General features: G+C 36.3%; 1 protein-coding gene across 1 annotated transcript in view; it reads right to left on the minus strand.

Annotated features, from left to right (window-relative positions):
* ZC3H13 (zinc finger CCCH-type containing 13) overlaps window positions 1-13,390 on the minus strand; it is a 95,979-nt gene extending 82,589 nt beyond the window's left edge. The window contains exons 1-4 of the mRNA XM_021714487.1: window positions 13,037-13,390; window positions 5,440-5,565; window positions 5,009-5,118; window positions 3,774-3,885 (exon numbers count right to left, since the gene is read on the minus strand). Coding sequence (XP_021570162.1) covers window positions 3,774-3,885; window positions 5,009-5,118; window positions 5,440-5,556 — 339 coding nt within the window. The 5' untranslated portion in view covers window positions 5,557-5,565; window positions 13,037-13,390. The remainder of the gene's footprint in view (window positions 1-3,773; window positions 3,886-5,008; window positions 5,119-5,439; window positions 5,566-13,036) is intronic.
* Window positions 13,391-13,809: the final 419 nt, after the last annotated feature.

Here is a 13,809-nt window from a genome sequence, read left to right on the forward strand (position 1 = left end):
CCACATTGGACAGACAGCACAGGCCCGAGACCACAGGAGTCTTCGGCGACCTGGCTGCACATCAGAATCACTTTCCATTTAGTCAGTAAATGAACTCACTAGTTCCAGAGTCTGGCGGTAAAGTGGTAAACAAGAAAGATCCCTAAGGATACAAGTGTCTTCTCTATTGTTAAACCATGGGCTTGGAACACAAGACCATATACAGTCTGTTTTCCTAATCTATCTATCTCTTCAGCTTTCATCTCACATCCACATGCTACCATCCTTATACCCTAGGCACACAGTTTCAAATACATTGAAAACTCCTTTTAGCTATTGTGTTGGTTCTTCCTCTTCTCCCCTTCACCTCACCTATGTTCAACACCCTTTCCAAGTGCTATTTTCCACTGTGAAGTGTTTCCTGGTTTCCCAGGCAGCTACTTATTGTCTACACTGTGCATTTTGTTTGCATCTCTCTGGCATACGATCACATGCTATGGAATTACAATTTCTCCACTTATGAGTCTGTCTCCCCACAAGATCAGGGGTCACCAACCTCAAAATTCAGTCATGCTGGAGTTGACAGCAGTGACAGAGAAGAGATGGAATTACAGTTAATTGGCTAAAAATCACATTCATTCTACCTTAGCCATGCCTATGCTATCCACACTACAGCTGCCCTTACCTAACATAAACCTGATCTTCCTATAGGAATTCATTACATGAAGCTCAAAAGTCACATGTGTTGCAGCAGGTATGTACCATAGAAACAACGGTATCTGTTAACCTGTCATACATAAACCCCAAATAATTAATACCCTTGTATTCTAGCTTATTAACAGTTTTGTCTAAGTTTGGATAGTGAATTCCCTAAAACCTGATCACTGTTGAAACTTTTAACTCTATCCCTTAGGTATACGTGAAGCTCAATGCCTTTGAGGTCTTTCACAGATAGAGAAATTAAGAATTGGGCTTTAAATTTCTTAACAAAATGCCAACTTTGCTGTACTAATCTGATATGACAAACACAAAAATCTTTATGATAACAACTTAAATTTAGATATCTGTTAACAACCTAAATCTCCAGTTCTGTTGTTCTCCAATGCTCCTATTAAGAACCTAAACTCAATTTACATTAGAGAGACAAGGCTAAGAGTCATTTTAATACCAGTATATACCATTTATTAAGCAGCCATCATGGAACAGTCATGTAACATTTTTTAATATATACTTTTTTCACAGCAACACACTGACAGTCAGCACCTCCATTTTACAGGTAAGGAGACAAACAGTAGAGTTTAACAATTCCTAAAGTAATGTGTTCAGAACACAAATTGCAAATGTCTACTCTTTACACTAATTACAATTCATCTATGTGGTGTGTGGGAGTCAACTTGTACTGACTCTCAAAAGCTGACTTAAGCTTTTAGAAATTCTGGAAGCCATTGTCAAACACAGTCATGATTAAATAATTAAAAACAAAGGTAATAATTACTCAAAACTCACTTCTTAAATATTTTAGTACATTTCACTCTTGAGGTTATTACATTGTGTATGTGTGTGTGTCTGTGCATAAAATACATAATGGGAATACTACATATAATATACAATGGTGTGATATTTACCATCTCTTCCCAACTATGTATCTGTCAGTGATATCTCTATGATAGCTTGAAAATAGCTATGACTGGAATATTTACAACAAATAAATAGGCAAATCTTACAAAGCCTGGATTCCTTATTTTCAGAGTGGTTTTTGACTCAGTGGATTAGTCAAATATAGACAAGTATTTTGAAAAAGATCTTCCCTTGAAAAGAACTTTGATAAATACCTCTGACTGAGAACTATTGCTTAAGATTTCTAAAACTGTATCACTGTATCACATCAGACATTAGAAAACTACACACTTTAAATTGATGCCAGGAGTGGTGGCTCTTGTCTGTAATCCCAATGCTTTGGGAGGCCATGGTAGGAGGATCACTTGAGGCCAGGATTTTAAAACCATCCTGGACAACATAGAAAGAACCTGTCTCCACACACAAAAAGATTAGCAGGGCACAGTGGTGTGAGCCTGTAGTCCCAGCTACTTGGGAGGCTGAGACAAATGGATCATCTGAGCCCAAGTGGTCAAGGCTGCAGTGAGCTGTGATCATGCCACTACATAGCAGTCTGGACAACAGAGTGAAACCTTGACTTTAAAAAACAACAACAAAAAAACCCCCCAAACAAACAAACAAACCCTGCATTACTTTATGAATAAAAAAAATAAGTCTCCAACAAATTATAACATAATACTGCCATAGCTTTTTTTTTTTTAATCATGGGTCAAAAATAGCCAACTCAATTTTAAAAGTGGGCAAAGGACTTCCAGAGAAAATGAACAAATAGCCAATAAATAAGCACACAAAAAGATGTTCAACATCATTATCTATCGGAAATGCAAATCGAAACCACAATTAGATCATCACTTCACACCCACCAACATAGATATAATCAAAAAGTTAATAATAATAATAAATGTTAGGGAGGATGTGGAGAAACTGGAGCCTTCATTATCTACTGTAAACAATGTAAAAGGATACAGCCACTTAAGAAAACAGTCTAGCAGTGTGTCAAAAGAGTAAACATACAGTTAACATATAATTCAGCCATTCCACTCCTTAGTATAAACCCAACAGAAACAAAAACATGTCTACACAAGAACTTGTACACAAATGTTCAAAGCAGCATTATACATAAGAGTCAAAAGGGGAAAAAGCCCAAATATTCATCAGCTGATTAATGGATAAACAAAATGTGTATCAATACAACGTAACATTATGTGGCAAAAACAAGGAATAAAATATTGATGCATCCTATACTTTTTCATGAACCTTGAAACACTATACTAAGTGAAAGAAGATAATCACAAAAGATCACATATCTTACGATTCCATTTATGTGAATTGTCCAAGATAGGCAAATCTACAGAGAAAAAAAGGATATTTGGTGGTTGCCTAGGGTTAGTGATAAGTGGGCAACAGGAGAGTAACTGCTGAAGGGTTTGGGCTTCCTTTACAGAGTGATGAAAATATTCTAAAATTGACTGTGGTAATGATTTTACAACTCTGTAAATATACTAAAGATCAATAATGTGTACACTTTAAATGGCTGAATTATATAGTATGTGAATGATACCTCAATAAAGCTGTTACAAACACATACACAGGTATGATAATTTTATTTTTTTAAAAAATTAGCTCTGGAAAGATCTCCATTCCTGACAACATTAGGTTTACTTTTATTCAACGAAGTAGGTTATAAATTACGTTTTCCTTGGCTTCACTGCCAACAAATTCACACCTAAATTTTTTGGCTGTATGTGCTGCTTTCTTTTACCTAAGCCTTCTGGTTCAGTTTTGTTATCCTCAGGTTTTGGTTTCATTGTTTTAATTGATAAGGGTTCCACTGTAAGCCACTTCAATCTTTCTTGGAAGCAGGATATAATGGCTGACTAAACTCTAAAAATTTAAGAACTTTAGATACTCATGATCCCTCTCAAGGTATGAAACGTCTATTAAGAAGTTCAGTTTGAGCTCTGACAAGCAATCCCCTTCATCTTAACTACCATAACGAACTGAAATAATCAGTTTTCCCAGGGAATTTTTTCCTCTAATTTACATTGTCCATACAGAATATGATAATGCTATATTATACATTTATCATATATTTAGAACACAAGATAATAGTTAAAATAAAAGTTAAATATAAATCACCACTGAAATTTTACTTTGTTTGGGAAATTCATTCCTACCCTAACAGGTGAGGATGACTCCTCTGTATTTCGTTTCTGGGGTTCACTGTCCACATCTTGACGCTTGTTCTTCATTCTTTCTCTAAGATCCCCTGTAGGTCTTTCTGGTGACCTTTGAACCGAAACACAAAACAACAAAAAGCTATATTTGTGTCAAAATTTATAAGAATATATTGACAAAAATAAACTCATAAACTTCAGCACAGTTTTTCTGTCTTTGGCTCCTAAATTTCTGAAAAATAATTAGTTTCAGCTGATATATTAATATACAAAAATATGAGAAACATTCTCAGTACTGGTGATGTGAATAAGAAATTATATGTGAACTGAGAGAAAAAGAATTAACATCTTGACTTGTTTTCCTATTAACCACATAAGCATATTAGTTACATCTGAAAGTTAGGAGTAGTAGCAAGATTAAGTTTTAAACTACAAAGTTGCAAAATTAATCTAGAGGCAGCAGCAGTATTAACAACACATATAAGTAGTTAGAAGCAACATCAGTTGAGAAAATACTATATGCATTTTAAGAATCAAAGCAAATATAGGAGCTGTATAATTTTTCTTAAATTTTAAATTGCTTCAGAATAAAGATAAAGAACTCAAAACAAAATTTTAGAATAGTGATTATTAAGCAAGTTTAATCTAGCCAAGCCTTTATTAAAGGCAAAATGATATTCAAAATAGATAGTAAATGTACTATCCATTTTGATCTATATATAAATACATATTTTAATCTACATTTGCACATTGTGATAAGGATTTAGCAAATGTATTCTAACCTACATAATTTGTATAAAATTTGAATTTGAAACATTATAAAAAGCTAAAATGATACACTACTTGAATTTTAATATTTTAGAATTAGCTAAAAATAGCCTATCCTCACCAAAAATAAATTCAGTCATCATGGAATTCTGCTGTCTTAAGCAGCAATTTAAGACATAATTAAGGGGGGGAAAGTAAGCCATATACATATTACGATCTATTGTCAAAACAAATAAACATTGAACAAATAAGTTAACTTTAAGGCAAACATTTAATTAATTAATTAATCATTAATCTTGAAAATAACAAAAACACTTGTCAATCTATGACTATTGATAAGACTACCATTAAAATAGAACAATCTGACCAAATACATGGTTAGATTTCAGGTTTTTATATTAGAATATGTATACACTACAAAAGCCATCTTCTAGCAGTACATGAACAACTCAGAATACTCAGTTTACCTTCTATAATTGCTGCTATAACCTTTACCACGAGGTGAAGGGCCATGTACGAATCTGCATGTGTTTCCATAGAGACAGTTGCCAGTCTTCAGCCAGTTACGGCACTGTGTCTAAGAGACAGATGTTACCAAGTAAATTTCATGTTTATTTCTGGGGGGGGGAATGCTAGTGGGACAAAGTTAAAACAGATGTTATCAAAATTCCAGCTAACCTGTGGTATATTACTCCCCAAATAATTAAAACATCAGAAAAAAAGATGAAAAACCCATAAACTCTATCACCTTTTCTACTTCTTTTTATAAAACAAATTTTAAAAATTTTCCTAAATCAACATTCCTACAGTCAAACAACCTGTTCACCTTTATGATATAAGCCAGTAATTCAATAACAGGATTCTAAAAGAACCCCTGTGACTATGTTAGAGAACTCACCTCTGCTGTACTGCCAGTGCTGGGTCCAAGCCTCTCAAATACACTGGGTCTTCGGGATGTGCTGTCAGATATGGTCTTGGTATTTTCCACTGTGACCTTCCTTCTAATTTTTGACATTTCGTACTACTTTAACCAAAAAAGAGAGAGGCAAACTGTAAAATTCTTCAATTTTAAATAACTGAGCCTACAACTTACAAGCATATAAAACTATAGGCAACACTGTAAAATTGCAGGGGATATTCCAGGGGAGAAAAAAGGCATAGGAGAGATCAGAGGTAAACAGTGATACAGCCATCTTCTAAGACATGACTTACTGACAAATTTATAACAACTATGAAATGTGTTGGTTAAAACTGTACCTCTGTGGAATGAACAAATACCATTCTATCCACACGGTAAAGTTTTCATAGCAATCACAGCACATTCAACCACAGGAAATAAACTACAAAGTGTTTAGTTTATAAGTTACTTATACAAATTGCTTAAAAATTTAGTAACTCTAAGCTTTAAGAAAGAGTTGTCAACCATCAACTGGTTAACTGAAAAAGAGTTATGCCAAAAAATGAAATAAAAATAAAATTAGGTGAAAATTGTATTGATGGCAGGAATTATGTTTTCATACAGTTCAAGTGTTAACAGTAGTTATGTTCCAAAAATCAGCCTGGAAGACAAATGAACGCTATTTAAATATTTTATTTGCCTTACAGAGGTCAAAGAAAAGCATAAAGGATATTTATTTTCCAGTAGTATAAAAATCAAAACAAAACTCATTCTTGATTAAATGATTTTCTTTCAAAACAGGACAGCCTGTAGAACTAGAAAAAGTCAAGAAGTTTCTATAATTTATACTACACTGTTATAAAAGTCAAAGATGCTAAAAATAATTAACAGACTTGTCATTGTTAGTAACAAGAAAAAAAACAGAGAAGATATTTTTTAGAAGTACATAAAACATTCAAAAACAAACTATAATAGAAAACTAACCATCAGGTGATTCAACTAGAAATGCAAATATCAGATGACAGTATGATATATATCAGAAAACATTACTACATTGTAGACCAAGATATAACCGGAGTGTACACTACTGAGGGACAAGGATAGGAAAAAACTAAATTTATCACAATTTATATGACAGACGATAATTAAGTTCACAAACTAATCCTACAAAAAGTGCTACATATCTCATTGCTGAATATCACTATAGTCACCTGCGAAATACTCCCCTTGGGAAGTTATTCAACCAATGCCTGTGCCTAGTCCACCCATCAAAGCAATTTTGTGACTCTTTATCTGGAACGGCCATCAGAGCTGTCCTTTTATTACTCTTGAGGTCCTGAATGCCATCAAAATGTGTTCCTTTCAATATTTCCTTTATCTTCAGGTAAAGAAAAACGTTATTGGGGTCAGATCATATGAGTAGGGAGGGTGTTCCAATACAGTTATTTGTTTACTGGTTAAAAACTCCCTCACACAGTGCTGTGTGAGCTGGTGCACTGTGATGCAAGAGCTCCTCTGGGAACATCTTTGCACACACCTTTCTCATGCCAAGATTTTCAGTTAAGATTTTCCTGTATCTCTAACGATGCTCATTTGGTCTGCTATGCTTTGCACAGTCAGTTAACACACAATTTGACAAATTTTTTGCAATGTCTTCATCAGTTCTGCTCTTTATTGGCCATCCTGATCTCTCTTCAGCACTGACGCTTTCTGTCCCCTCAGAAGATCACTTAATCCATTTGTACAATGCTGTTTTTCTTCATGGCATCATCCCATAAACTTGGACTAACATGTCCTTGATTTCACTTCCATTCTTGCCAAGTTTAACAAGAATTTAATGTTTGTTTGCTGCTGTAATTCGAATTCCAACATTCTCGCAATGGCAGCTCTGATGGCCATTCCGAAAGGGTTCCCAAATTGCTTTGACTGGTGGACTAGGCGCTGGCTTTGGTACAGTTTCCCAAGGGGAGTACTTCAAAGGTGACCGTAGTGATATTCAGCAATGAGGTATGTAGCACTTTTTCTAGGATGAGTTTACAAACTTGTCAGATCTTGTACAATATAAATATTAGATGAAATCTTATCAGTCATCAAAAGTTACCAGAATTAATGATGGCAGCTAAAAGTTTCATTTGGAAGAGAACTGATCTACCTTTAGGTCACAAAAGTCTTTACTGTGGTTTCAAAGTAAAGACATGTCATGTCAAAGGAAATTAAATCATGGTAGTACCAAATGAAACAAAAATTTATAAACAATGTTTGGCACAATTAGGTACTGCAGGTCATAGTTTAAAAGGGTTCATAGAATAAAAATACCATTTGACAAATGAAAAAAGATGGCAAACCAAGAAAAGGAAAATATGAAATGATACAATATGGTGGTTTAAAATCAGAAAGTCTATATTTTCCTTATTCATTAATATAAAATGTAATCATTCTTTTAATACAATAGCAATTAATTTTTAGTGATTCAAAGTTAGAGAACTACTTTAAAGTAATTACTTTAAAAATATTAATGTAAAGTGTCACATAAATGAATACGAATTTACTGCAACATCAACTGTTCTCCAAGTAAGGAACTATATACCAATTCTACATACTAGCATTATAAGGTTTTTTTTTTGAGTTGGAGTCTCACTCCATCGCCCAGGCTGGAGTGCAGTGGCACACACATGGCCACCCCAGCATCAACCTGCCGGGCTCTGGTGATCCTTCCGCCTCAGACTTCCAAGTAGCCAGAACTACAGGCACGTGCTACCACGCCCAGCTAATTTTTTATTTATTGCAGAGACGAGGTCTTGCCAAGTTGCCTAGGCTGGTCTCGAATACTCAGGCTCAGGCAATCCACTTGCCTTGGCTTCCCAGAGTGCTGGGATGACAGCCTTAGCCACCGAGCCTGGCCGATAATTTTTTATTTAATTTTTCTTGGAGTTATTCTCAAGCCACATGTGAATACAGAGAAAAAGATGGTAAAATTTCCTATGTCCATTTGATTTACTGAGCATAAAAAATTGAAAGCTAAGAGTAGTAGAACTGAAAAATATCTGGAAAATGTATAATTTCGATTAACTGAGAAAAACATCGTTTTACAATTTATATCCAAGCAAGATTCAATGAGAAGTAATGGCATCACAAAACATATGTGGACACTTAGAGAAAAACACATTTTAAAGTTTCATTAAATATTGCCATATTATTAATTTACAGATATACAGCATAATCCTCAACAAGTAATTCAATTTTTAAAAACATTTCTTAATAAACAAAACTGAATAGATTCCAAATTTTCCCTATTAGCTAGTTATCTAGAACTTAGAAAACAGTTACACCACTCTACCGCACTGCCTCAAGCAGCTAGCCCTTCACATTTTCCCATCCACTGTCAATGGAAATGAGTTAGTTCTGACCTCAACACTGCTACCCACAACATGCCTCCACTCCCAACAACACACTCTCCTTAAAAAAAAAAAAATTAAATAGTAAGGGTGTCCACAGTCAGGACAAGCTGTCTATTATTATACGTATACTTAAAACACTGGCCATCTATCATCTCTTGTTTTTCTGAGGGATCCACGTATTAACTCCAGTTTCTTTTCCTGCTGTCATTTGTTGCTTGAATCAGCACTACTCGCCTTCCTTCACCTAATGCTCAACTGAAAAACTTCTTGACAATCCTGTATCCCCAACACAAGCTTTGAAGATTTCAAATAATTTGGGCTGCTATGACAAAGGCAATCAAGTGAAGATGAATGATTCACCTCCAGCCCTTGTATTCTTGCCACTAAAAAAGCTGCTTTCCACAGAGACACAACTGCTTTTACAGGTGACTTGAAGAACCACTTAAGATTCACCTACATAGTGATAATCCCAGAAATTTGACTTCTAGTTACTATTGAGTCTTCCAATTTAGGGAAGAAATACAATTAAATAAAGATGTACTTTCCTTTAGGAAAATGGCGCTACCCATCTGAGTACCAGGTCTAGGTTACAAGGAGGTCCTAGACAGAAAAAAAATTTAAATATATATAGAAATTGAAGATTTCTAACTGAAAGAGGAATTTTTCTGATTGTTCACCCAGGAACTTCTGTCAGTATTCAACAATAAAAAGTTACTTAAAGTAAGATGAATGAGACATTCATGAGTTTGCATAAATACAATGCTTTATGCTTGCAAAAAACAAAGTATAGAACTTTTAAAATACCACTGTCTAAAAATGCAATTAATGCCATCTTTTGAGGGAATGATACTTAAAATGTGTAAACATTTTTTTAAGCATCCTCTATATATACATGATCTGCAACAGAAAAACATTCCTGCTACATATATTAATTTTAAACTATGTTACCAGCTAATGTGACAATTAGAATTTTTTTTTTTTTTTTTGGAGTCTTACGCTTTGTTGCCCAGGCTGGAGGGCTGGAGTACAGTGGCACGCTCACGGCCACCGCAGCCTAGACCTGCTGGGTTCAGGCAACCCTTCCACCTCAGCCTTCCAAGTAGCTAGAACTACAGATGCATGCCACCACGCCAGGCTAACAATTAGAATTTTCAATCCTATTTAGAAACGCGGGTCCACAAAGGAAAATAATATCACAACAGAATAAATTGCAGATTAAGGGGAAAAAAACTTTTTCAAAATTGTTTGAAATAACTGAACAGTCTTCAATGAGAAGTAAATGCTTCAAAGTATGTAAGAAAAGTTAGAAACAGTAAGATAAAGATGTACATGCTAAAGTCTTTCTTATCAGAAACTACAAATTGAGGTCACATCAACAACTTACTAATTTAGTTTAATCTTCTATGAAGGTTTTCCCACATTTTTGTTACCAAATTATTCCTTGATTTGTGGCCATCACACCTCCACCCGCATCATCATGTCTTTCCCAAACACAAGCATTATCAAAGCCACAGAGACACTGATGAAAATTTATTGTTATTTTCCTATTTCTCCTCTTCATTTGCAGAGTAAACAAACACCTGAAGTTTTACAATCTCTTTTCAATTTTAAAAGAAAATGAAAATCCAGGACAAAGTTTGAGTTTTTAATAAAGACACAGCAAAAGAAGGTCTTAATAAATGGAAAATGCTTCCCAGCCCCAGGAAACTTCCAACAGCATAAAGTACTCAAAGGTTCACTATAAATGTAGTTGAGAAGGAAGAAACATACAGGAACCTCTTTTGGGACAATTAATTACTCCTGAAGCCCAATTACTAAAATCTTGTCAATAAACATATATGAGTTCTAGTATTTTCACTTCAATCCAAAATTACATTTTTTTCAAGGTCTCCTCCATCAGAAGCATAAATGAAAGCACAAACCACTTTAACCTGGATGAGTAAAGGCATAATAAGAGAAAACTGTCAAATAATTAAGCAATTAAAACTATATAAATGTATTTTTAGTAGGATAAATTCCTATACCTTGAATTTCTACGATTAAAAAGGTTATACTAAAAATAGTCTCTTCACATTTCTATTTCATCTTTAAAAAAAAAACTAAGTTTATTTAATGAATAGTTTGAGAGAACTTTTTAAAAAGAATTTTCTAAAACAAATTTCCATATTGCTTATCTGCAGATTTAAGACAATTCCAAACTGAATTCCATTCAAACAGAATCAACATAATTGAGCTGACTACTAAGGGATTAGCAAAGCAACACTGTAGCACTGTGCAGAAAAAAATAATTTGTTAAAAAAGACTGCACAGATAATATCCCATGCTGGCAGCTACTATAAATTAAACAGAACTGCAACACACAAAACTTCTAAAAAAATAAAAAGACACTTTCTATATCAACAGTGGTTAATGTTTCAACTGCTAACAAACATCTGGTGAAATAGCACCACCTCTATATGAGATTGGGGGAGACAAGGGAGGAAGGAAGTAGGGAATAATAACATCCACTGAAAACCAATTATTCAAACAAATGTAAAAGACAATTTGTAAATGTCAATGCATATTATAATACAAACTCTCATGACTTATTAAAATTTTAATAACATATAGATGTTAAAAAAGCATCTACTTGCTAGATTTTAGTATTTTAAATTCATATTACATTTTGATTAACTGATGCTGGAGGAAAAAGGAAATTCATATCACAAACATGAAAATCAGATAAGTTTGCAAATCTCAAAATATGCAATCAGTGCTCATTTCGAATGACAGGAAAAGGTACATATTTAATAAAACTGGATCCTACTAGATGATCACAGTGAAAATTTGTTTCACAGTGCTAGTATTCTTACAGACACCAACCACCACATGCCTGCATCAACTTTCTTACTCTGTCTGGTATCATCTAAGTAGTTCATTAAGAAATTAGAAATTATTCGAAAATCTATAGATTGTATCCACAACATGCTCCAATATATTGTCTCTTAGGTATTAAAGTCAGTAATTTCAAATATTACAGAACTAGATCCCACTAACTGGCACCATATATCCATGGTCTGAGCTGCATTAGAACTTACTGCAAAAGAATCATGGACTTTGAAAAACAGAGGTGTAACTACTTTTTCCAAACTTTTTACTTCCTTAAAAATCTGAAAACTTGAAGAGACTTCAATTCTCATAATTTTCAAAAGAATTCAAATTATCTGAAAGCCTCATAAATAACCAAATAGCTTAAGACTGCACTCAGCCGGGCTCGGTGGTTCAGCTTGCAATCCCGCGCTGGGAGGCTGAGGTGAGTGGATTGCCTGAGCCCGCGGGTTCGAGACCCGCCTGGGCAGCGAGACCTCATCTCTACAATAAATCAAAAAATCAGCCGGGTGTGGTAGCGCATGCCTGTAATTCCGGCTACTCGGAAGGCTGAGACGGAAGGATCGCCGGAGCCCAGCAGGTCAAGGCTGCAGTGGCCAGGAGCGGCCACTGCACTCCAGTTTGGGTGACAGAGTGATGCACTCCAGTTTGGGTGACAGAGTGAGACTCCAACTCAAAAAAAAAAAAAGACTGCTCTCCACAAACAAGATTCTACCAATATCATTCAGAGTCCATTTGCTCGTTTAAAACTCTGAATAATTTTCAAGCCACATAAATTATATTAACCTTTTTAGAAAGAGATAATGCCAAATATCAGATCCTCTCCATTCATTTCACCTTCCCCAGTTTCTGACAAGGCAGTCATCAAAATAACTACCAAAAAGTTGTACTCCTCAACTCCCAAAACCTAAATCGTTATCACTGCCGAGAAATAAGCAAGACCAAATAATCACAAATGAGATCTGGTTTTTCAAATAGGTTTGGAATGTTTATAGAGGAAGACTAAACTAAGACCATGCTGCTGCACCCTGACTTCGCATACAAATGCGAATACGTGCAAGGGTTCTCATGCCAGCCTCAGATGGTTAGTAAGGAACACAGCCTTTTTGTGTGCGCCTTCTGTCCCTCTTAGACAAATCCAGAATCATAACTAGGGCGAGAAGCAAGTTCTGAGCACAGGGAGCTATTGCACAGTTAGGGGTGGGATGCTCAAGAAAAACTCAAAATCCCAGTGTGACTCAAGCGAGGATGAAGGACAACTCGGGCCTCCGCATCCCGCGTCCGCCCAGTGCCTTTTCCCGGACAGCCACGCCAACTCACAGACCGCTTACCTCCTCCCCGAGTTCCCTTCGCAAGTGCAGTTCGGAGGCGCTACTGCCGCCTCCGCTCCGGGGAGCGGGAGAGGCGACTTTCCGTCCCCGCGCCTGGCCCCGGGGGGACGACGACAGGGAGAAAGAGGTGCGCGCGCGGCTCCCGGGAACCGGCCCTCGGCTAGCTAGGCGCTCCCGGGACGGCTGAGAAGCGGAACCCGCCCGCCGCTTCGCCAGGGTCCAGTGACCCTGAGATGGAAGAAGAAAGTGAACTAAGAGAACGTAGAGCAGGAAAGCGCAGCGCAAACACTACCAGGCCGCTGAGACGACCGCCTCAAGACGCCGCCGGAAGCCCAGGGTTTGTCGGGTTCCTCTCTAAAGCAGGATAGCTTCCGGCCGCCAGATTAGTCGTCACGCGCAGGCACCGCCCTTCCATGGACACGCCCTCTGGGCGTGACGTCGGCTGCGAAGAGTGAGCGTGTTGGCGGGCGGTACACCAAGGTTGTGCTTCGTGAGGGATCCCGGGAGAGCAAACTGGGAGCCAGGGAGAACTAAAATTCCCAGTTAGGTGTGAATTTAAGAGTTTTCTATTTTTATTGCATGATTTGTTTTAAATGAGCAAAGTACCACATTTGTTGTCCAAAGTAACTACAGCCATTCATTCATTTGCTCAACAATATTTATTAGCAGCTGAGCTGGAGAGAAAGTGTTTGTCGTTGACACCCCTGCCCTTTCTGGGCCATCGCCTATCACTGTGGAGCAAGCAGAATGCACGATTTTGTTTTTAAAGGCGC

The sequence above is a fragment of the Carlito syrichta genome, unplaced genomic scaffold, assembly GCF_000164805.1.
Source record: "Carlito syrichta isolate Samal-C Ts95f unplaced genomic scaffold, Tarsius_syrichta-2.0.1 Scaffold305658, whole genome shotgun sequence".
Taxonomy (NCBI): domain Eukaryota; kingdom Metazoa; phylum Chordata; class Mammalia; order Primates; family Tarsiidae; genus Carlito; species Carlito syrichta.